Below are 24133 nucleotides of genomic sequence, written 5' to 3'. Positions count from 1 at the left end.
AGGAAGCTCCTTGTACCCAGCTCTGTCCCTCCCACTGGCTCTTTGCTAAGTTTACCTGCTTCCCTCCACGTGAACCCTGCACTGCTGCCTCTGCCAACGTGCTCCGTCTGCTGGCAGCTGCCTCTGCCTCTCTGGCTGCGAGCCAAGGGCTTGTCGCGGTGGGCCCCGCGTGTCTTGGCAGATTGGCGGCCTCTATATCCTCTGATTGCCGCCTGTGTTTGCACTGTGAGCTCCTTTATCATCACTTGCGGAGCTTGAGCTCTCCTCTGTGGGCTCCCGGCAGTCGATGTGCAAGGAATGGAGCGCTGGATTGATTCCTGTTCCCTTGGGGACCTGATTCCCTCACACGATCAAAAAACACTTTGTCCTTAATAAAAGCAGGCAATCAATCTACATCGTGGTGGCGCAGAGAGGAGGCAGGGCAGCCGTCTTGCTAATTCCCCACACGGTGGCCTGGAAGTGTTGTTAAGCAACCTCGTTCGTGATCGGATTCTGCCTTGGCCACCCTTGGCAGAGTCAGCAGTTTCCAGCTTCTCTCAGAGCTGCTGTAGTGAAGATAGGAGTGTAGTGAAGGCTGATGTGCATGGAAAGCAGGGGCCACGGCTCAGACAGGTCCCTAAACAGGAGACCTTTTGCATCTTTTACTTGGTAAAAGATCCAGGTAGCAAGTCAAGGAAGGGGAAGGAGTGGCCCTTGGCTTCTTAACCCCTTTCAGGGTCACTTACCAGGCAGAGGGGAAACATGGATGGGATTGCTGTAAATGAGAGGGCCAGGCCTTTGAGTGACCCTGTTGCTGGATTTCATTTGTTACATGTGCTTTGTCCTTTTTGCTGTTGCTTTTATCATTAGCCACTGTGTGGTTTTATTGTACTGTTTTATATTTTTTCCTGGACACTGCCTTGGGAGGGCTTTCCCTGAGAGTCATTGGATCTGAAGGCATCCAGGGCCATTTTGACTGGCCTTCCAGGTGTCTGGTCCGTAGGGCTGCTGCTGCCCAGTTCACACTTCCCTTGACAGGGAGCTGAGCAGTGCCCTGTAGACCCTTCTCTCTTGGGCAAAGGCCCAGGCTCACCACTCCCTTGCTCAGGAGCTCCCCCTAGTCAGCAGGTGCACAAGGCAGGGTGTGCCTGGAGAGGTGCCCTCACTACTCTGTAAGCATAACTGATTGCTTCCATGCAATTTGAATTAATCTCATGCTTCAGGTGAAATGCAGCTAATCAGTGTAGACAAGAAGCTGAAATGGGTGCAATCAAATTAACATCACAGAGCTGGCACTTCAGAAAGCCCACCCTCTTCCCCTCCTTCCCCTTCCTCTGTTGCTGTTTCCATTTTCTTGCCGTTCCAGCCTGGGCTCAGGATGGAAGAACACCCAGAGCTGTGACAATTCCCTTTGTAGCCGCCTTATCTCAGCCCACCAAATGGGATCAGCCTCTTGTCTGCATCATGTTAACAAGGCACAGAAAGGAAGAGCTTGAAAGGAGAACAACGTTTTGCTTGGCGGGTGTGAAGGGAAGTGCTCTGGCGAGTGCCCTTTGCGGAGAGAGCTTTTACGGTGGGAATGGCCTGGTCCATTTCGGCCCATGTTGCCTCATAATTGTTGGCATGGTTTCAAAATGGAAACCTCGCTGAGTGTGCTGCAAAACCCAACTCTCCTGGAAAGCAGACAAGGGAAGGGCTCCTTTCTGGGTGTTCATCCCTCTGTCCATTAACATGTGCAGCTCCCTACTGTAATAGTTGACCATAGTCTAGGGAATAATAATAATAATAATAATAATACATTTATTATTTATACCCCGCCCATCTGACTGGGTTTCCTCAGCCACTCTGGGCGGCTTACAACAGAATATTAAAATACAATAGTCTATTAAACATTAAAAGCGTCGCTGAACAGGGCTGCCTTCAGATGTCTTCTAAAAGTCTGATACAGTGGTACCTCGGGTTACATACGCTTCAGGTTACATACGCTTCAGATTACAGACTCCAGTAACCTAGAAAGAGCACCTCGGGTTAAGAACTTTGCTTCAGGATGAGAACAGAAATCTTGCTCCGGCGGCACAGCGGCAGCAGAAGGCCCCATAAGCTAAAGTGGTGCTTCAGGTTAAGAACAGTTTCAGGTTAAGAACGGACCTCCGGAACGAATTAAGTACTTAACCCGAGGTACCACTGTAGTTGTTTTTTTCTTTGACATCTGGTGGGAGGGCGTTCCACAGGGCAGGTTCCACTACTGAAAAGGCACCCTGCCTGGTTCCCTGTAACTTGGCTTCTTGCAGTGAGGGAACCACAAGAAGGCCCTCGGTGCTGGACCTCAGTGTCCGGTCAGAATGATGGGGGAGGAGACGCTCCTTCAGGTGTACTGGACCAAGGCCATTTAGGGCTTTAAAGGTCAGCACCAACACTTTGAATTACTGGTATGCTCGGAAACGTACTGGGAGCCAATGTAGGTCTTTCAAGACCAGTGTTATGTGGGATGTTCAGCAGCACCAAGGCCAGCCTTCTCAATTTCCTTAGTGCCCAAAGGCATTCCTGCTTTGTTGTCTGGGCAGCGTCTTGCTTGCCCTGCTCGTGCAAGTCACTAACTCAGAGACAGCTGTCTGTCACACAGTCTCTCTCTCTCTCTCTCTCTGGTGGCAGCTGCTGCTGCTGGTAGAACTACTGGAGATCTTGCACCTTCAAAGTGTAACATGAGTGGTAGACCTTAAGGCGTCCTATAGGGAAGGAAAGGAGCTGGTAGCAGCTATAGCTGTGCCATTTGGAACTTGATGTTTGGGCAGCATGTCTGGCCTGGGAAGAAGAGAAGGCTGTGGTGGATGTACTCTATAGTGAGCTCCTCTTCACCAGTCAGGCTGAAAGCAGTTATGTGTGGGGATTGCAGATGAGTCAGTTATTTGGGAGCATCGTAAGCACCCCACCCAAAGTAGTGGCTGATATGTGGTCCCCTTTGCTGCTCCACTGTTAAAAGACCGGAGCCAACCCATCATACTATGGTCTGTTTACCCAGCCAATTGGGTTTGGGAGGTGGGACATCCACCGAAGAGACAAGGCCAGGCATCTTTCCCAAGGGAGGCTGCTGCTTCGGACCACTTGAAGTGTTGAACTGTTGTGAGGCCTAGCTCCAAGGGGGAGTGTCTGTGGCCCTCAGGCAGATCCAAGCGGGGAGAGAGGTTTCTGCAAAAGGCTGGCCTGCCCCCTCCAGGTATGTCTGCCCACCCAGGAGAGCAGCTGGCTGGCTGCTTGCCATGCTCCTCTCTCCTCCTCTGGCAGTGCTGAGGTGGCACTGTGGGCATCGATCTGGAGCCTCAGAGCTTCTCAAGACCAGGAGGGATGAAGGGTGGCTTTGTCCTCTTCATGCCTCCATCCATCCAGATCAAGATGGGAGTGGGGGCAAGTAGACTTGGTTTCCAGCCCCAGCTTCTTGGACCCTCCCCAATTCATGCCAGCTCTTGCCTGCTCCTTAAATCACATCTCATTCTTCTCAGCGGGCAGTGCCTCTCTTGCCGTTACAAGCCTGGCGGGGGGGCAGGAATGCCAGAGCCGTTCATGCTCCTGGGTGGTTGCATGTGCTGTGGGTTAAGTTGCTTTTGTTGACCTTTTCCCTCTCTGCCTTTTTTCTTAACAAAATTTAGAATATTTACATCTTGCCATTTTCTAAAGCTCTACCTGGATGCTACCCAAAGAAAAGGCAAAATGCAGGCATTGCACAATGGGCAGCTATCTTCTTTCAGGCTGAGGGCAACATTGATCCATGATCAACCTTCCCGGGGCCACTTGCTCAAAATGGCACTGCCAAAGTATAAAAGTGATTGTGGCTAATTATTTATAAAAGGGGTAAAAACACATTTTGATATAACAGAATCAGAGCAGAGGGCCAGCAGGAATGGCGACTTTTAAAAGGGGGATGCAGGTTGGGAGGGTTCTGGGGGACAAGAAAAAAGTAGTATTGCAGTGAAAGTACCTCTTGCACCAGTGAGTAATATATATTTAAATAAATAAATAAAATGGGCTGATTTGGAAGTGCTGGTGTGGGTGGGCACAAAATCCTGTTGGCATCACAATATTGCAATGGAGACCTATGAGATCAGAGATAGATAGATAGATGATAGATAGATAGATGATAGATAGATAGATAGATAGATGATAGATAGATAGATAGATGATAGATAGATAGATAGATAGATAGATAGATAGATAGATAGATAGATAGATAGATAGATGATAGATAGATAGATAGATGATAGATAGATAGATAGATAGATAGATAGATAGATATAGATAGATATAGATAGATAGATAGATGATAGATATTTTTGATAAATAAAAAACCAAAATGGCAGACACTAAACTCGTTTTGTCTTCATGGCATCACTGCAGGTAACCCATAGAAGCAGTCAAGATTTAAAGAACCACAAAGAACCTGCTAGGGGACCACATGCACCCTGCAGTTAGCCACTCCAGCTGTGGAAGCCAGCTAACCAAAATTTGTTTGTTAACATTTTGATTTTAAAATCCCCAGCAAACATCATCAAAGCAGGAGCAAAGGAGTAATTACTCATCAGTAAAAGAACAAGGAGGCAGAGTAAAAGTGGAATGAATCATCCTATTAAAAGTGTGGGAAAACTGAAACCATTTGGTGCCTCCAAGTCACCTAGGTCTGTGGTCCAGGGTGGCGGTGGCCCCAAAGCAATAGCTGTATGGAGGCTGCCCACCGTCCAAAGGACACCTGTCAGGAGCATTCTCCTCTGCCCATCAGTCCCAAAGGAATCCCTCCATTTCCCATCTTGATTCTCTTCCCTTGTGACTTTCACAGCGCCATTTTTATTTTCCCTTGTGTTCCTTGTGACACCCAGAGGCGGCTGCTTGTTTCTGTTCTCATAAACCAGCTGGTGGCTTTTCCCCATTGCGAGAGGCTTCCTCCCCAACCCATCCCTTCTGGCTCCTCTGCACAGTCTGTGGCTGCATGCAGCATCTCCCTCTGCAGGCCCAGTTTTGTGTGGGGAGTTTCTGAGGCTGGGAGTCCATGCAGCTCCCCGATACGCCCTCCGCGGTGTCCACACGTCACAAACGGGAGTCGCCTGCAAGCCAAGCTTTCCCCGGCTGCTAATTGAATTCCATTGCTAGGGAAAGCAGAGGAGCCGTAGCTCATTAAACCCTCTTGTGCCCCATTAGAACAGTGTGTGTTGCCTTTGCGGATTGTCATTACCATATATTATGGCACTGTTTGTGTATGCCGTGCATTTTTAAATCTCTGCTCCCTGAGCCTGCTTGGCTGTGTGTTCGGCTCCCCACCCCAGTGCTCTTCGGCAAAGCAAGAGCCAGGAGCAAAAGCCACAATGGGGGCATTCGTGCGTTGCTGTGGTGCCTAGTGGGTAACTGCAAGTACATGGAGAAGCATCAGGGCAGCTCCAGCTGTGATGCTGCAGGCACTGGAAGGGCTGAAGCGGCCTTGTGGGCAGAGGAAGCCCCCCTGATGCTGATGCTGCATGAGCCGAGGGGGTGGGCAGCAGGGAGCCGATGGATGCAGCCCTCCCCAAAGCAGGCAGGAAAGAAGTGGGGCTGTGGGCCAGGAGGATTAGGAGGTGCTGCCTCACCCCCCACACCCACCACAGCAGCAGACTTTGGCCTGGCTTTCCATTCTCCTTGGATCTCCACTTTGCCTCTTTGCAGGTCAGGCCACTGAGGAGGAGGGCAGGAGGCTAGCCTGGGACGTATTCATTGATTTAGTGATCACTTGCCGCTTTTGGGGGGGGGGCATAGCCCACCCAGCTCACAACATTAGCTATACAGTCATACCTCGGGTTGAAGTAGCTTCGGGTTGAGCATTTTCAGGTTGCACTCTACAGCGACTCGGAAGTAATGGAGCGTGTTACTTCCGGGTTTCGCCGCTCGCGCATGCGCAGATAGTCAAAATGACATCACGCGCATGCACGGAAGCGGCAAATCACGACCCACGGACGCGGGTTGTGTTCGCTTCAGGATGCGAACAGGGCTCTGGAACGGATCCTGTTCGTATCCAGAGGTACCACTGTACTAACACCCATGGAAATTAAATGTCAAGAGCAGCAATACTTGGTTTATTTGTCAGTTTATACCCCTCCTTTCTTCAGAGCAGCTCAAGGCGAAGTACATTGTTCTCCATCTATCCATTTCACCATCACAATCCCTTTGAGGAAGGATTGTCTTAGGGGACAAATTCGCTCCCGAGTCCTAATCTAGCACTCTGAACTATTACACCGTGTTGTCTATCTGACACCATGCCGTTACAGCAATCCATTGCAACTCTTTTAAAATGAAGCAAATGAAAAGCTGCACTTGCGGAGGCTCTCCCTGCTCTTGGGCTGCAGCCACCTCTCTCTGAACTCTCCTTTCCTCTTGGGCAGAAAGTTTCTGTAGCTGGCAGGCAGCATCCAGGTGGGTGCGCCTGGGAACCCCGGCATCGATTGGGTTGCCCGCCAGAGTGTGGCGTCCAGCCGAGCTCCGTCTTGATTAACTGGAGCAGGAGGGTCATTAAAGGCTCGTTACTCCAGGAGGCCTGCCAGGAACGCTGCTCCTCAGCAGAACCTTTCCAAGAGCGGGTGTGCTTGTTGACGTGCCGGCTGCAAGGAGCAGCTCCCTGGCAGCAGGAAAAGGATTCTAAGAGGGTGGAAGGGAGGGAAGCTGGGCTAGAGAGGACCATCTCTCCTTTCTTCTCCTGCACAGGTGGCGGTGACCTATGTGGAAGAAGAGGAAGAGCATAAGGTGCTTCCTTCTGCTGAGTCAGACCATAGTGCCACCTAGCTCAGAAATGTCTGCACCTGGGGTGGGGAGCCCCCCACCTGTGGCCAGTCTTGGTCTGGAGGCCATTTGCCCCAAACTGGGTGACGTCAGCTGGTGGGCAAAAGAGGGGGGCATTTGGTCCTCCTGGGTGCTTCTTCACCAGTGCATCTCCTACGGCAGTAGTTCTCAACCTGTGGGTCCCCAGATGTTGTTGGACTACAACTCCCATCATCCCTGAGCTCTGGCCTTGCTAGCTATGGGGAACATGTTGGTGGAGCAGACCCCCATGGTCAACTCTGACAGGTGGGGACCGCACAGGGTAGGAAGAGAGAAAGAACTGGCCCACTGGCCAAAAAGGTTTCCTATCTACAGTCTATGCCATGGGTAGGCAACCTAAGGCCCGTGGGCCGGATCCGGCCCAACCGCCTTCTTAATCTGGCCCGCGGATGTTCCGGGAATCAGCGTGTTTTTACATGAGTAGAATGTATCCTTTTATTTAAAATGCATCTCTGGGTTATTTGTGGGGCATAGGAATTCGTTCATTCTGCCCCTCCCCCCCAAAAAAAATTATAGTCCGGCTCCCCACAAGGTCTGAGGGACAGTGGACCGGCCCCCTGCTGAAAAAGTTTGCTGACCCCTGGTCTATGCTGACAGAGTTTCCGGGAGGAGTCTGTCCCAGCCCTGCCAGGCGATGGGACGTGGGAACTTGTTCCACCCGCCATTTCATCCCAACTGGCATGCCCAGGTTGGCTATGTGCACTGTGGCTAGGAAGAGCTGCAGAAAAAGTGCCAGCAGGGCAAAGGTGGCTTCTCCTCTTGGCATGTGGTGGCGGTTAGAGAAGCTGCACCTACCAGTTCTCTGTCCTGGGGGGGGGGGCTCCAGGGTGATTGCTCAGGGTGCATTTGGCATAGGGGGTGCACTGCTCACACCGCCTTCCCTGAGCCAGCCCTGTGCTGCTTTGTGTGGTGTTGCTTCGGTGGCGAGGGCTGCCTCCGTTCGCCCTCTGTGCCCTGCCTTGCAAACACTCCTTTAAGTGGCTTTGTGATGTTTCCATGGTGGGGCACGGGCGAGTGGAGCCTGCTGCCCCAGGCTAGTCCTCGCCACTAAAGCAATATCAGCCCCGGGCGGTGTCATTCTTGTGGTTGGTGGCGCTTTGGTAGCCAGGGCTAGCCTGGTGCAGTGGGCTCTGTTCACCCTCCGCGCTCCACCCCCAGTGAGGGCACACGCCCCAGGCACTGGTAGGACCTGCTCTGTCCTGTAGCCCTGCTTGATCAGAATGACAGAGGACGGGGCCCAGCAGATGTCAGAGTTAGCATTGCCAAGGTTGCAGGTTCGACCCCTGTAAGGGACAGCTGCCTATTCCTGCATTGGACTAGATGTTCCTCAGGGTCCCTTCCAACTCTTCAGTTCTATGATTCTTTAGGGGCTGATTGGTTCCTGCTCCTTTCCTCCCCTCCCCAATACCCCAACATCTTCATCATCCTCCTGCTTATCAGGTGTTGGAGGGGGTGGAACAGATTTGGAAGCGTCCCTCCTTTGGCTTTTATTTAAATCATGGCCCTGCACATTAAATCTCCAGCATCTGCAATGCAAAGTCAGGCTGGCTTGTTGCTGTGAATATCTCCCTCTGTATTCTGGCCAGGTTCCTCTGAGTGAATTATGCAAATCTCTGATGGAAAAATATTCCAGGGCACATCCTTGAGAGTGTAAAACCTTAGTCAATAATTCATACTCGCCTGTCTCTGGCTGCGGCTTTTTCTTCATTATAACTTGCGCCTGGTTATTTGTCTTTCACATTTTATTGTATATCTGGGTGTAATACTATGCATTATAAAATTTATCTGCTTCATTATTTTATGATCCCTAGTTGTATAATGCCAGGCAACGTCTCCACTTCTGGCTGCAGTGTTCAGCACTGAAAGTCTCTGGTTGTTGGGGAGGTGCTTGGCCGCCTTGACAAAGCTGGTGATATTGTATCATGGAGACCGAGGAGCAGGAACCCCCCTACGTGTAGCACCCCCCCCCCCAAACTGGGAATTAGAATGAAGTCTTAGTTGTTTACTTGTGCATATCCAAAGGCATCTGCAGAGACTCCCAGGTCCCTGTGCTCAGCCAAATGGATGCAGTTCATGCTTTTTCTTTTTAAATATTTTTATTAGGAATTTAAACAAAACATATTAGCTTACAACATACCATCCTTGATTTCCCCCCATTCCGCCCCCCCCCGTAAAACAACCCACCCTCCCCTCCCCCCTGACTTCCCTCAGTTCCAATCTCTGGTTTCTCTATAGATGCTATTCTCTGCATGTTACAAAATTGTATAAATCCTTAATTTATCTGTCTGGTTATTGTCAATAAAAAGTTTGTGGATGTTTATTCAAAGCCTGCCAAGGAGTCCAGTTCGCTTTGTTGCTAATACTTTGTAAAAGGTTCCCATTTGTCTTTAAAGTCACAGTTATCCTTGTCCCATAGTTTATGTGTCAATTTTGCCAATTCTGCATAGTCCATCAGTTTCTCTTGCCATAGTTCTTTAGTCGGGGTTTCCTCGTTCTTCCATCCTTGTGCTGTTAAAACTCTCGCCGCCGTTGTCGCATACATGAAGATATTTTTCAACTTCCTTGGCAGGTCTTTTCCTACAATCCCTAACAGAAATGCTTCAGGTTTCTTAACAAAAGTTAGATGGAACATTTTCTTCAATTCATTGTATATCATTTCCCAATTTTTTAAATTTCATTACAATCCCACCACATATGGTAAAATGTCCCCTCCTTTTCCTTACACTTCCAACACATAGGATGCAGTTAATGCTTGTGCCGTGAGTGGGGGTGGAGGAAGAGTCCGCAGCTGGACTCCTGCCCCTCCCCATCCCCATTTGGGCTCTTGCCCCTGGACTCCCCCCCCCCACACCTTGGGCCATGTTAGGGCCTGAGTGTCTCCCCAGTCTTGCCTTGGCTAGCCTGTGGAACCAGAATGGTGACATAGCAGAGGGTAAAGCTTGGATGTGGGTAGCGCTGTGGTCTAAACCACTGAGCCTCTTGGGCAGGGGTCGGCAACCTAAGGCCCATGGGCCACAAGCAGCCCATGGGGGTCATTTAACCGGTCCATGGACCCCCGCCACCCGCTCGGTCAGCTCCTGTGCGCCATGGTAAACCGGCACAGAGCAGAGCGGGGACTGCCTTCTGCAATGCTGGCCGGCTTCCCATTGGCTGCAGGAAATGGCGTTTACGCATGTGTGCGCACACACACACACTGGGGCCCACCGCGGTGTCTGCAGGACCGTGAACTTGGCCAAGCCACAAAAATTTTGCCGACCCCTGCTCTTGGGCTTGCCAATCAGAAGGTTGGTGGTTCAAATCCATGCGATGGGGTGAGCTCCCATTGCTCTGTCCCAGCTCCTGCCAACCTAGCAGATCGAAAGCATTCCAGTGCAAGTAGATAAATAGGTCCCGCTGTGGTGGGAAGGTAAATGGTGTTTCTGTGTGCTCTGGTTTCCGTCACGGTGTTCTGCTGCACCAGAAGCGGTTTAGTCATGCTTCCCACACAACCCGGGAAGCTGTCTGTGGATAAACACCGGCTCCCTCAGCCTGAAAACGAGATGAGCGCCGCAACCCCATAGTCACCTTTAACTGGACTTAACTTTTTCTATTTTAAAAAGCTTGGAGCATTGCAGGAGTGTGGTGGTGATGCTAGGGGTTGCTAGGGGTGTGGAGCAGCTGAGTTTAGTCAATGGGTTTCTGGTCTGCCTAAGACCCTGGAGAGCAGCTCTGGACAAAGCTAGTCTTGCTGCTTAGCACAGGCCAAACTGGGATCAATCCTTCTTTCCTGGTTTGTTGGAACTAGATTTTGCCTTCCTCCCCTGGCTCCCCCCACCGTGACATAACACCCCTTTGCTCCACCTTCCTCAAGCCCCTCTTTAGTTGTACAACACACACCAGTGCCCTGGTCTTCTGTTTCTTCCTCTTCTCACAGTCCCTGCCATGATCACCTCTCACCCCAACACCACCATCGCCATCAAGGGGCAGGCCAAAGAGCTGAACTGCACGGCCCGCGGAGAGCGGCCCATCATCATCCGCTGGGAGAAAGGGGACACCGTCATCGACCCAGATCGCAACGTCCGATATGCCATCGCCACCAAGGACAATGGCGACGAGGTCATCTCCACACTTAAAGTGAGCAATGGGTTGTGGGGTGGGTCGTGTTGGGTATCTTGTCATTGTGTGTAGGGCCTGATGATCCTGGCTGATTCCCATGGCAAACTGGGAGTGGCTGCTGAGAGCATCCTGCCACCCCGGTCCTCTGCAAGTTGCTGCCATTGCCTGGTCAATGTGGAAGTGTTCCTTTCTGATCCAGTTGGAAGGAAAAGGGAGGACAAGTGTACCTATGAGTTGGGGCATGGGAAGGAGATTGCAGCCTTTTCAGGCCTGCCCTGGACAGACAGGGGCTCATTCTGAGAGAGGGTGTCTTGTCCGCAGCTCAAACCAGCTGACCGCGGGGACTCCGTTTTCTTCTCCTGCCATGCAATCAACTCGTATGGTGAAGACAGAGGTCTCATTCAGCTCACTGTCCAAGGTATTGTGTTTCCAGTGGAGATACTCTAGTGAGTATTTGTGTGAGAGGGAGGAGGGAGGGATGAATCTGTCGCCTTCAGTTTTGCATGTTTCCAGTCCTGACTTGACTTTCTGCATCTCTTTATGATTCATTTTTTAATGTCCTCATGAAAATTCATCAGCATTTTGATGCAAGTCATTTTCCCTAATATGCTGCATTTTTGTACATTATTTTCACTAATTATGCATGTTTATGCATGCTGTCCATTAATATACAATATTTTTTTTGGTTTGAGAACTATTCTGCAAAACATATATTGTTTTGGGAGGTGTGAATTTATTCTATGTATGTCTGTGCTCGTGGGAGCGAGAGAGAGTACATAAAAAAAAAGACTTTCAGAAGAGCACCAGTAAGAAAATGGCACGTTCTTCTTTGCGCAGGCCATCAAGATTGCAACCACCCATTGCAGTCCTTTACTGATAGTAGTTTTGTAGCGCTACTGTTGCCTGTTCAACAGAATGAGAAACGTCAAGGAATACAAATTTCTAATTTCCTGCTCACATTCTTTTTCCTCTGTGACCTGTGGAAAGAAGAACTTGAGCACAGCGTGTGTGTGTGTGTGTGTGTTTGTGTTTGTGTGCCCAGCCTTTTACGTAGACCCAGAGCCAACCCAAAGCAAGATGTGAATGAGTAGTTTACAAGTCAAGGGGTGGAGAGAACCTCTTAATTCACGTGGTGGAAGTGGTGCTATTCTATGGAGGCTAATATTGCTTGATCAGCCCCCGCTTCTTTTCAGGAGGCGGATGGGCAGTCAAGCCTAGCAAGCAGACAGAACTCTTCTGGGACTGGGTGACCAAATGGTTGTATTTCTCTTTCTGATCCCATGTTTCCCCCCTCGCAGAGCCACCAGACCCTCCCGAGTTGGAGATCCGGGAGGTGAAGGCCCGGAGCATGAATTTGCGCTGGACGCAGAGGTTCGACGGCAACAGTATCATCACTGGCTTTGATATTGAGTACAAGAACAAGTCTGGTAAGCTGCTCTGCTTCTTGCAGAGCCATGAGTGTGCTTGGGTGCAAAGCGCTGAATGATGAGCTTTGTTTCTGCTTTGAAGAGGTAGTCTAGCACACAACTTGTGTGCGCTTCAGGAAGCTTCGCAAACCTCATCTCAGTCATATTTGCAAGAAATGCTGTTGTTACATTTATTAGCAGCAGCGCTACGGAGGGAGGGGTGAAGTTCGGAGAGAGAGGCTTGCCTTGAGACCAAAGTTGAATTCAAACTGGGGGCTTCTTGCCTTGCATTGGTGTTGTAGGATGCTGAGTAAGATGAGGACAACTGAATAATGTTGACAATAAAAAAGTGTTGTTGGAAAACTGCGTAGCAAAAGCCCCCTTCCACCCCCCCCCATCCCATAGAACAGTGGTTCTCAACCTGTGGGTCCCCAGATATTGTTGGACTACAACTTCCATGATCCCTGAGCTCTGGCCTTGCTAGCTAGGGGTGATGGGAGTTGTAGTTCAGCAACATCTGGGGACCCACAGGTTGAGAAAGTCTGCCATAGGACATAAACTGGATCAAACCAAATGGTGCCATTTGGTCCAGCATCCTGTTCTTACAGTTCTTACCTCTTCTGGGAAGCCCCCTAGCAGGACCTGAACGCAACAGCAGCGCTCTCCTCCCTTGCGATACCCAGCAAAGTGTACTGACAAAACTGTTGTGACATGTCGGGAAAAGGTGCTTAAATTTTCCAAAGAATACCTCCAGCTGAGGCAGCCACTTGGCCTTGCAACCCAAGCCCTTGCTGCCCAGGAACCATCAGAAGCAGGCTCCTGTGTCTTAAAAGCAGCATCTGTTTTACCAAAGCTGCTGGTTCCTGTATAAGCAGTGGTGAAAATCTGCTCTGGCACCACACCCTCCTTCATGACAATAACCAGCGTCTACCTCCCCCACTCCCCAATGCCACTGCCAACCCAAGGGGCCACAGGGGGGCAAAGAGCGCATTGGGGCAGCTGGAGAAATCAGGGGCGAATAATGAGGGGGTGGCAAGGCCACGGAGGGTGTTGAAAGTAAGGATGAGTAGCTGTGTTGGATCTAGGACAATCGGGGTTTAAAATCACATGGCTGTGAGTGGATCAGACAGCCCACTTCACACCTTTGCCCTCAAATAAGCAGAATTAATAACATCAGCAACAAAAAGAATGTGTACAGTACTGTCAAATGTTCAAAGAAACCCCTACAACGTCCTTGTTCTAATCCTTGCAACAAACCTGTAAGGTGTTTGACCATTACCATATCACAGTTTGGGATCTCCTCGTATGCAGACACAAGGAGAAGCAGGGGCCACTGCCAAGTCTCCCCCCCCCCCAGTGCATCACATCAAACTGCCAGTTCTGGTCATAGGGGAAGGCAAGGAGCTCAGCACATGCAACTCTGCTATACATCTGGGTGTGAATGGTGGGCTGCCCGTCCCTCACTAGTTCCCTCTTCCTTCCAGATTCTTGGGATTTTAAGCAATCGACTCGCAACATTTCCCCAACTATTAACCAAGCCAACATTGTGGACCTCCACCCGGCTTCCGTTTACAGCATCCGCATGTACTCCTTCAACAAGATTGGCCGCAGCGAACCCAGCAAGGAGCTGACCATTAGCACCGAGGAAGCAGGTACTTTTCCTCATGCCTCCTTGGCAGGCCTCAACCTGCCTCTCTTCAGCTTGCAGCTCACTCTCTAGCCCCCCACCCCACCCTGCACAGCTTGATGTAAACTCAAACAGGTAATAAATACGGTGACCCTGGTGATGGGGGAAAGGTGGGAAAGAGGGAGGATGAACCCAAGATTAACAACAACAACAACAAAGCCACTTCCGCCCTTTGAAGGAGGTGGAGTTGCGGGCTTCACGTCCCCACCACATGCGCGGCAGCTGGAGCCCAACCCTGTGTGATTGGGGGGATTCCCGGCTGCGTCATCCCCTGGCCAGCCAACCGGCTGGCTCTGGGGGCGTGGCCTGCCCTACTTAAGGCAGGACGGGGATCTCCCTCTTTCCCCACCTGTCAGCTGTTCCTGCTCCCAACAGAATATTAAAAACACAATAAAACATTAAAAACTTCCCTAAACAGGGCTGACTTCAGATGTCTTTTAAAAGTCAGATAGTTTTTTATTTCCTTGACATCTGATGGGAGGGCGTTCCACAGGGCGGGCGCCACTACCGAGAAGGCCCACTCTCTGGTTCCCTATAACCTCACTTCTCACAATGTGGGAGCCGCCAGAAGACCCTCAGAGCTGGACCTCAGCAGGATTCGTGCTTTAGCCAGAGAACTCTTCTTCCTGCTCTGTAGAAGGTTCAGCATTTGGAGAGCACATTTCCTGGCCCCATGAACGCTGACCATGGTCCTGGCTATGCTGAAAGGAGGCTTCTCCTTTTGAACAGAGTTATCACCATTGCTTTTCTGATTAAGAATCCTGGGACACGATGTCACCCTGAGAAGTCTTAGCTGCATCACAAGACTACAGCAGTAGGGTTCTATGTAGGAATGTTCAATCTACTTTTTGGGTTTTTTGGGTGTGTACACACCACCTGCCACTTTCTGGTGCTCATTGGTCATGCTTGCAAATTATGTGACATGAGGCAAACACACCAATGCCTAAATGTCCAGTGGCAGTTGTTGCCTGTGCAAATAATATTTAGGAGGACATTCTGCTTCTCAGCCATACAGAGTAAAGCCTGCGGAAAAACAATAACAGACTCTTGTGGCACCTTGTTATGGCAGAGGCTTTTGTGGATGAAGCAGATTCCAGTTCACTGAAGTTCATTGTGCCTCAATAAAAGTACTTCTCAGCTGCTTAGTGTTTTTTCTTCTTCCAAATTTCTAAGTGGTGTACCAACAATACAAAGCACCATAAATAAGTAAAACCATGTTGTTGTTAAAAACAAGGCATCTTTGTGACTCCACCTCTACTTTCACAGCTCCAGATGGTCCCCCCATGGATGTCACCTTGCAGCCCATGACATCCCAGAGCATCCAGGTCACTTGGAAGGTATGTGCATGTTCAGATGCTAGTTACTTATTCGAATCATTTACTATGTGGATGTCAGGGCTGGTTCAGCTGCATGTCAGCACGGAAACTCAGAGACGAGCAGTAAAGTTGACTCTTTATTCAAAGAAACAGAGAAACCTAACGAGAAACTGGCCCCGGTAAAGAAGTTGCCAGAGCTGGGGATCTGGGCCTCCCACTTTGCCCTAAGTCTCCTCCCCATTCGGCTGTTTCCCCTGCAGTCTTAAACTCCTTTGGGGAGACCCCCCTGCGCCCTCTGTGTTCATTCTTCTGCTACATGCAGAAGTCTCTGAGACCTTGGAGTCAAGGGGAGAGGCGAGCAGAATACAGTAGGACTGGCAGGCTCCTGTCAATCTGTTGCAGCCTCAGCCCCCACCTCCTCCTCAGCTGTCTGTCCGGTACCTGCTGTGCTTTCTGCCTCTTCTTCCTCTCTCTCACTCAAGCCTGTTGCTTGTTCAGTATCCAACCATTCCTCGTTGTATAGCCACTCCCTGACAAAGTCTGGCTGCTATAGTGGTAGTGGGGTTGTTCGTGTGTTTGTGTGAATTGTATGTGCTCGTGTGAGAATGTTCATGATATAATGCATTTATGTTTATGTTTTTAAATATAAGGGAGACCTTGGTAACAAGCAACTAATAAATATGTAGGATGCTCCCTTTATTTGAACTCCCATTGCCTGTTGCAGAGCAGAAAGGGAGGTGCTTCCTATGCTGGCTAGGCTTATGCTGGGGAAAAGGAAGTCATGCTAGGGGTGTGTGTGAAGGTTTCATAAAGAGCCTCCAGCCCCATTTCTGTCTGCATTGTGGCCAGGACTGGGGCAAAAGTCCCCCCAAGCGGGGTGACCCGCTGAGCCCATGGCTGAGTGGAGATTTGGATTCAGGGCCTCTTTGGACCATAGTCCTGCACTCTGCCTTCATGGCAGGCTTGGCCTGGATAGCCTCACTATGGAGGTAAGCCACCATGCAGGTATCTCACCTTTGCCAGATTCTCATTCTTCCACAGATTTTTATTTCTTTTTTTGCACGTGGAATCAGGGCAAGGATGGAGCAGAAGGCGAGGACAGAAATGTTAAGCTTCGAGTTGCCTGCCTACAACATGCTCAGGCAAAGGTCGATAAAATTTAGGCTCTGATTTATTTTCCAGAAGCTGTATAATGAAAAATAAAATTGATTAGCGAGTTAGGAATCAAAATGAAGCGGCCAGTCGGTAAATTTAGGGTCCCAGCATCTCTTGCTTGCTTCCGCCTCTCCAGTGATGAAAAACAGATTAATGAAAAATAAGATTCACTTGAAGCATAAGTCACTCTGCTTTAAGGTTGTTTCAACAAGATGGATCACTCCAGCTTTGTAACATAAATTTGCAATCAGCCCTATTGATTTGTTAATGCTTCAAAGAAATATTGTTAAGATCGATTTAGACCTGGTCTTCTGCATTTTTAAGGCCGGCAGACTTGGTTGTGTTTGGGATTTTGTGTGGGGTTTTTCCACCTCCAATCCAAATCATCCAGTTTTGGAACAACTTCTGACGAAATGGAGCCTTTAGCTTCATCAGCCCAGTCTTGTGAAATATTCTGCCAATAGGGATTCTGTTTCAGTTTTTAAACACCTTCTGAAAACTCATCTATTCCTTCAACTTTCCATGATAGTTAGCCAATGATACCTGATTTTAATTTTTTAAGTGTTTTTATTTTATCTAGATACTATTGTAAAAGGGACGCGGGTGGTGCTGTGGTCTAAACCACAGAGCCTAGGGCTTGGCGACTGGAAGGTTGGCAGTTCGAATACTGGCGCACGGGATGAGCTCCTGTTGCTCAGTCCCAGCTCCTGCCCACCTTGCAGTTCAAAAGTGCAAGTAGATAAATAGGTACCACTCTGGCAGGAAGGTAAATGGTGTTTCTGTGTGCTGCTCTGTTTCGCCAGAAGCAGCTTAGTTATGACCTGGAAGCTGTCTGCGAACAAACGCTGGCCCACTCAGCCTATAAAGAGAGATGAGTGTGCAACCTCAGAGTTGTCGCGACTGGACCTTATGGTCAGGGGTACCTTTACCTTAATATTGTAAACCACTTAGGATATAGAAGTATATAAATATTTTAATAAATAACATAAATGAAATTTCCTATGAAGTGCACCCTCTTTACAAGCTAATTAAAGACAGTTTTCATCCTGTATGTCTTTAACATTAGTATTATTAAGACTGTTTATGATTACTGTGTGAGTGTAGCTCACTGAGAATCTAAAGCATAAACAGTTGTTGTTTTTCTAAAATACGAAGCTGACTAAGGGTAACCCTAGCAAACAATTCAGAAAAAGCCAGATGCTGGAGAGTTGTGGCTCAACTAAAGACTCTGGCCATTATTCAGAGTGGGCCACTTCAGAGGGCTGAATGCCCCACAAAGGCAGCCTGGCACTTAGGGCCTTTCTGCCTCAGTCACCAATGGGACCGTATTTGCAGGATGTAGCCACTGCTAATGAAAAACAATTCTAAATTCGCAGAATGCATTTATTATGGGTGCTTCATACCAGAGGCTGAGTTATTTTCGAACTTTTTAAGTCCAGACTGGGTTCTGGAAAGAGAAGCTCCTACCCACCCAAAACCTGCAGGTTTGCAGGTTGTCCTGGAACACTCTTCTGCCCTCTGCCCTCCTACCCCACCCACTACTGCCCCACAGTATTTCTATGCCAGGGGTCAGCAATCTTTTTCAGCAGGGGGCCGGTCCACTGTCCCTCAGACCTTGTGGGGGGCTGGACTATATTTTGGAGGGGAAAAAAGAACGAATTTCTATGCCCCACAAATAACCCAGAGATGCAGTTTAAATAAAAGGACATTCTACTCATGTAAAAGCACGCTGATTCCCGGACTGTCCATGTGCCGGATTTAGAAGGCGATTGGGCCAGATCTGGCCCACGAGCCTTCCGATGCCTACCCATGCTCTATGCCCTCTCTACTTCTGCAGGCCCCTAAGAAGGAACTCCAGAATGGGGTGATCCGCGGCTACCAAATTGGCTACCGGGAGAACAGCCCTGGGAGCAACGGGCAGTACAGTATTGTTGAGATGAAGGCCACAGGGGACAGCGAGGTCTACACCCTTGACAACCTGAAGAAGTTTGCCCAGTATGGTGTGGTGGTGCAGGCCTTCAACCGTGCAGGCACTGGCCCCTCGTCCAGCGAGATCAACGCCACGACGCTGGAGGATGGTGAGTGCCCAGAAGTCTCCGGGCTGTTCTGAGGACCTTTTTCTCCTTGTCTTGGGAAAGGCCAGGGTTTGTATGAGGTGCCACAGCACTTTCCCACTTGCACCAGAGGTTGCAGTATCCCCAAAGGTTTCCGCAGTCTGTCACGCACCTTCATCCAAGCCGCGTGATACATCAAAGCGCTGACTCTCAGATTTCAGTTCAACTCCAGTCTCCCAGCTCCAGCATGTGCAAGCCTCCTCATTGTTCCATTTTTTGAAGAAGGTGGGACTTGGGGGAGCACTGCACCTGGTCTTCTCAACCCACTCTTGATTGGCAGGGGGCTTCCAGATGCTTGCAAATGTATGGCACCCCTTCTACCTTGTGGGGGTGAAAAATGAACCAGGAGGGCAAGCCAAGCCACACGGTTGGTCTCGCTAGCTGCAAAAGCCATCTGGTCATGCGGCTCTTTGCTCTGCCAATGCTGCTCTAAATCCACGGCCAGTGAGGTTGATGATGATGATGATGATGATGATGATGATGATGATAATAATAATAATAATAATAATAATAATAATAATAATAATAATAAATTTATTTATACACCACCCATCTGGCTGGGCTTCCTCAGCCACTCTGGGCGGCTTCCAACAAAATATTAAAATACCATAATACATCAAACATTAAAAGCTTCCCTTTTGCTGGGGCAGGCTGATGGTGCAGGGAGGCACTTAATAGCAGGTGGTAGCTCTCCTGCCTGTTTCCAAGCCTGATCACGTTATAAACTATCCTGTGTCTTCACTGTGGTCAGATAACTCCTTTCTCATATGGTTGTCAGTTTTGAGCATAGAAGGGGTGGTGTGCAGAGGTAGGTGTGTCTCCAGTACTGTGGCTGGTTTTCTGTGGCCCCCTGGTCCCCAGAAGGCATCTCTGGCTGTCTGTCTGTGTGTGTGTGTGTGTGTGTGTGTGTGTGTGTGTGTACACTTCTTTCTGATTGGCTGGCGGCTGGGCTTCCTGAGCCAAATGGCTCCTCCTTTCTCTTGGGCATGCTGATCAGTGGCGCAGCCTTTGGGAAAGGCTGCTCTTGCAGCTGGGCGAGTCATGGCAGCTGCTGCCTCTGCTGCTGCTCCTCCTCCTCCTCTTCTTCTTCCCAGGATTCTTCCATGAAGCACCTCCTCCGGGGTTTCGCCAGGGACAGATCGGCACTGGCCTTGGAGTCATTTTAAAAGCAACATAAAAGTTTCTTCCTCCATTTGCTCAGCAGTTTTTCATACTTAATTAAGGCCCTCATTAGCCTGTCAGAGCACGATCATTTCCTGGCTAGATTAGCACTCCTCCTGGGGTATTCAAGGGTCCCTGTTTTAGCAATAGTGTCTTTCCATAATTATATTACCTTCATTTTGTTCAAACGGACTCTCTATTAGTTTATAGCACCCGGCCCCTAATTACACGGTGCTTACAGTTTTACACCTAAGTAATATGAAACAATAATCATTTTCAAAGCAGATCATTAGGATGATGTATCATCATTTAAATGCTCATAAAAATTAGAGTTCTGTCTTTGGGGGCAGTGGGATCTCATTACCTTCATCCCGCTTGCTTGCCTTCCTTGCTCTGTCTTTCGTTCTTTTCTTCTCAAGGTTTCTCTCAAAATTTTGGGGGGGGGGGTGTGTTGTAAAAATATATATGCCAGTGGATGAGCTGTGACATTGGCACAAGCACCCAGCGGACTTCTGGAACTTTTGGGGGGGCTGTTGTTTCAAATGAATGAGTTGCTGAGGAGTGAGAAGGAGGAGCCCCGCAGGTGCAACCCTCTCCTCTGAGTGACGGGTGCCAAGGAGGAGGAGCTGCCTGAGCAGTGTTGGCAGCAGCAACGGGGACTTAGGGTTGCACTCCCTTCCCTGACCCACCTTTCTCTTCTCAGTGCCCAGCCAACCGCCTGAAAACGTGAGGGCCTTGTCCATCACCTCCGATGTGGCTGTGATTTCCTGGTCGGAGCCGCCAAGGAGCACCCTCAACGGTGTCCTGAAGGGATACCGTGTCATCTTCTGGTCTCTCTACATGGATGGAGGTGAGTTGGCAATGCCACCCTCTCAGAGCCTTTCAGAGGTCTCTGTCTGCAGAACAATAGTGATGGTGCACATCTCTCACCCCTAGTAGGATTCTTATACACAAAGGCCCTCATTCCTTCTAGGCTTTGTGCCAGTAGAACTGGCTACAAGGGGAGGCGGGGAGGGAATAGGGGACCTATCTGCCTTCTCCTTCCTCTGTACCTCCAGCACCTGAACCTGATGCGCACACCTCCAGGCACAGCAAGCACAGGGTAGCTTGGAACTCACTGCACAAAAGGTTCAGAGGCTGTGCCTGAGTTGGAGCTTTTCAGGTGACAACATGGCATGGCCTGGCATCCACAGAGCCTAGAGCTTGCCGATCAGAAGGTCAGCGGTTCGAATCCCTGCGACGGGGTGAGCTCCCGTTGCTTGGTTCCTGCTCCTGCCAACCTAGCAGTTCAAAAGCACGTCAAAGTGCAAGCGGATAAATAGGTACTGCTCCGGCGGGAAGGTAAACGGCATTTCCACGTGCTGCTCTGGTTCGCCAGAAGTGGCTTAGTCATGCTGGCCACATGACCAGGAAGCTGTCTGCGGACATACGCCGGCTCCCTCGGCCAATAAAGCGAAATGAGTGCCGCAACCTCAGAGTCGTCTGTGACTGGACCTAATGGTCAGGGGTCCCTTTACCTTTACCTTTACCTTTAGGAGTGATCTCATTTCCCTTGGAAGTGTGGCTGCCTGATGGCTACCTGCCCACACATCCCCTGCAAGGCCTGCCAGCCTTGAACTTAATCTACACACCTATAAACTTCCCAGTCAAAGTGATCAGAGGCACCTTTCATAGAAGATAAAAGAAAGGCCAATCTAAAAGATGCTCACTGTTTTCATTAATATATATCCAATTGGAACAAGGGGTGCGCTTCATTCTGTGCTTGCTGTGGAAAGGCTGTGCAGGAGTTCATGTTGGCATGCTCTGCCAGAGGATCACTGTTCTTCTCTGCGGTGCCCCCCCCCCCCGGCTGTGCGGTGCTGGACTTCAAGCTGGACCCTCGTGTGCTCCCAGCCCCTGAAACGTCTGTGGGCCTGACTTCTTTCTACTTTCCATACAGAGTGGGGGGAGATGCAGAATATCACCACCGTCCGGGAGCGAGCAGAGCTGCGTGGCATGGAGAAGTTCACCAACTACAGCGTGCAGGTCCTGGCTTACACCCAGGCGGGTGACGGTGTCCGCAGCAACGTGCTCCACATCCAGACCAAGGAAGACAGTGAGTGCTGGACTCTGAGTGTCTGTGTGTGTGTGTGTGTGTGTGTGTGAGAGAGAGAGAGAGAGAGAGAGAGAGAGATTGAGAGATACCTGGATGTGGCCATAGCTTCTCTTCATTGGCCTCCATAGAAAAGTCGTGGCAGCCTGCTGCCCTCTGCTGCCTGCTGCCTGTCCATGCAGCTTCTTGTTTATCAGAAGTGGACAATGGTGCCTTGCTCTGTATGTGTCTTGTGTCATACCCTCCAACATTCCTCCAATGAAAATAGGGACGTCCCATTCCATAATGATAATTTCACTATTTATACCCCACACATCTTACTGAGTTGCCCCAGCCTCTCTGGGTGGCTTGCAACATATATAAAAACAATGTCCCAATAAAAATAGGGACATTCTATTCAATAACCTCCAACATTTCTCTGCTAAAATTAGGGGTGTCCGAAGGAAAAGCGGGACATTTCGGGATCAAATCAGAAACTGGGATGGCTTCTCTAAATTAGGGATGTTCCTAGAAAATAGGGACACTTAGAGGGTATGGTGTGTGTGTCAAATTGACTTGTTGCTCAGTTCTCTCTCCCTCCTGCCCCAACCTGTCCTCTGCTGAAGAGATGCTGCTGCTTATTATTGCTGCTACTATGATTATTATTAATTTTCTGCAGGCCAGGAAAGAATGGGAAATTTCAGGTAGCTTTCAGGGTCCCCTTCTTTCAGAAAACCTCAAAGCAGGTGGACAAAGCTTATTGCCATCCTTGGCTAGTATGTGCTCTCCACCCCCCACTTCCCTCCTCCCTTGGAGTGTGAATGGAAGTGCCAGAAGCCTGGTGCAGGTTGAATCCAGGAAAGGAGGAAAGTGTGATTGCCATTTCCCTCACCTTCGCTGCCAGGCATGGAGGATGGATCTCCTTCTGGCGAAAGAGAGCAAGGGGCCTCACTGGGACTCTCCAAACACTGCTAGGTCAGTTGCCTCTGCTGGCTGCAGGTTACACCCTGTGGGGAAGCAGAGGGCACACACCTTTGCTTTCTTCCGGACAGCTGAGGCTCTGGCCTGCAGGCAGCATGAAGAAGGCCTTGAGGGGAAGGTGGGATAGCCAAGGGAAATAAGTGGTTAGAATTCATCGTTGGCAGGATGGATGGGTATGGGGTCCCATGGCTTTCATGATTTTGAATTTTGCAAGATCAGCCCATTGTGTGTCGCAGAGGGATTGGCTGTATCTGAGAAGGGCTAAGCAGAGTTTTTCTTCACCCAGGCATGGCTCAGGGTTTTTGCTATTTTCCTGTTCAAGGGGGGATGATCCACCTTGTGGACAAGTCACAGGGACCTTCCTTGGGGCTTCAGCCAAAGGGCAGGAGCCTGGGAGCCCTTGCCTGGGAACAGCAGTCTGAAATGAGCCGGGTTCCTGGTCTGAGCCACTATAGTGGGGAAGATGCCAAATGGAGGAGGGCTTTTTTCTGCTTCTGCCAGGTGCTTCCTTTTGTCCTGCTTGGAGCCTCTTGTCAAGTGGGCTGCAACGAGTGCCCTGCCCTGAAGTCTTGGCTTCCTTCTGCTGCTTTCTGGCCCCTTGCTCCACCCAAATGGCAGGCAAGACTGCCAAGAGTTGTAGGTTTTGTCTTGGGCCTGCGCCAGCCTCACTCCCTTCCACTGCCACCCCCTCCCCGCCGCCCACATCTCCATATCATGGAGTGGTTGAGTGGCTTAAGTACCACCCCTTCCTCCCCAGCTGGATCATCCCAGTCAGCTCGGGTCTCAGTGCCCTCATTTAAAATTAAAATCTGTCTCATTCAGCCTCAGCCATGAGACTGAAGCGCCTGCTTCTGCCAGAACAAATTGTGTCACTGTTTCCTCTCTGCACCCCCTCTTCTGCCCTTGGTCCTCCTGGGCTTCTGCTTCTGCCTGAGCTTAGGTGCGTGAGCTGAGCTGGAAGTCGGACTTGGTGGCGGGGCTGCATGAACCAGATGCTTTGCATCTTCAGAGTCTCTTCCCCCATCCAAAGAGGGACTGTGGGGCAGCAATGGGGAGAGAACAGCAGCAGAGGAGGGCAGGGGATGCGCCATTGAGAGAAACTCCTAGTCCATGGGTAGGCAAACTAAGGCCCAGGGGCCGGATCTGGCCCAATCGCCTTCTAAATCCGGCCCACGGACGGTCCGGGAATCAGCGTGTTTTTACATGAGTGGAATGTGTCCTTTTATTTAAAATGCATCTCTGGGTTATTTGTGGGGCATAGGAATTCGTTCTCCCCCCCCCAAAAAAAATATAGTCTGGCCCCCCACAAGGTCTGAGGGACAGGCCCCCTGCTGAAAAAG

General features: G+C 50.0%; 1 protein-coding gene across 2 annotated transcripts in view; it reads left to right on the top strand.

The window, feature by feature from the left end:
- Positions 1-24133, top strand: part of DSCAML1 (DS cell adhesion molecule like 1) — a 56246-nt gene that overhangs the window by 16240 nt on the left and 15873 nt on the right. For both annotated transcript variants that reach the window (XM_081844361.1, XM_081844362.1), the window contains 8 exons: positions 10721-10920; positions 11224-11320; positions 12201-12329; positions 13793-13960; positions 15262-15332; positions 18304-18544; positions 20445-20591; positions 21681-21836. In XM_081844361.1, the coding sequence (XP_081700487.1) occupies positions 10721-10920; positions 11224-11320; positions 12201-12329; positions 13793-13960; positions 15262-15332; positions 18304-18544; positions 20445-20591; positions 21681-21836 (1209 nt within the window). The remainder of the gene's footprint in view (positions 1-10720; positions 10921-11223; positions 11321-12200; positions 12330-13792; positions 13961-15261; positions 15333-18303; positions 18545-20444; positions 20592-21680; positions 21837-24133) is intronic.

Source organism: Podarcis erhardii, assembly GCF_964252035.2.
Source record: "Podarcis erhardii genome assembly, chromosome: 16".
NCBI lineage: Eukaryota > Metazoa > Chordata > Lepidosauria > Squamata > Lacertidae > Podarcis > Podarcis erhardii.
This window is presented reverse-complemented; position numbering and strand designations above follow the sequence as displayed.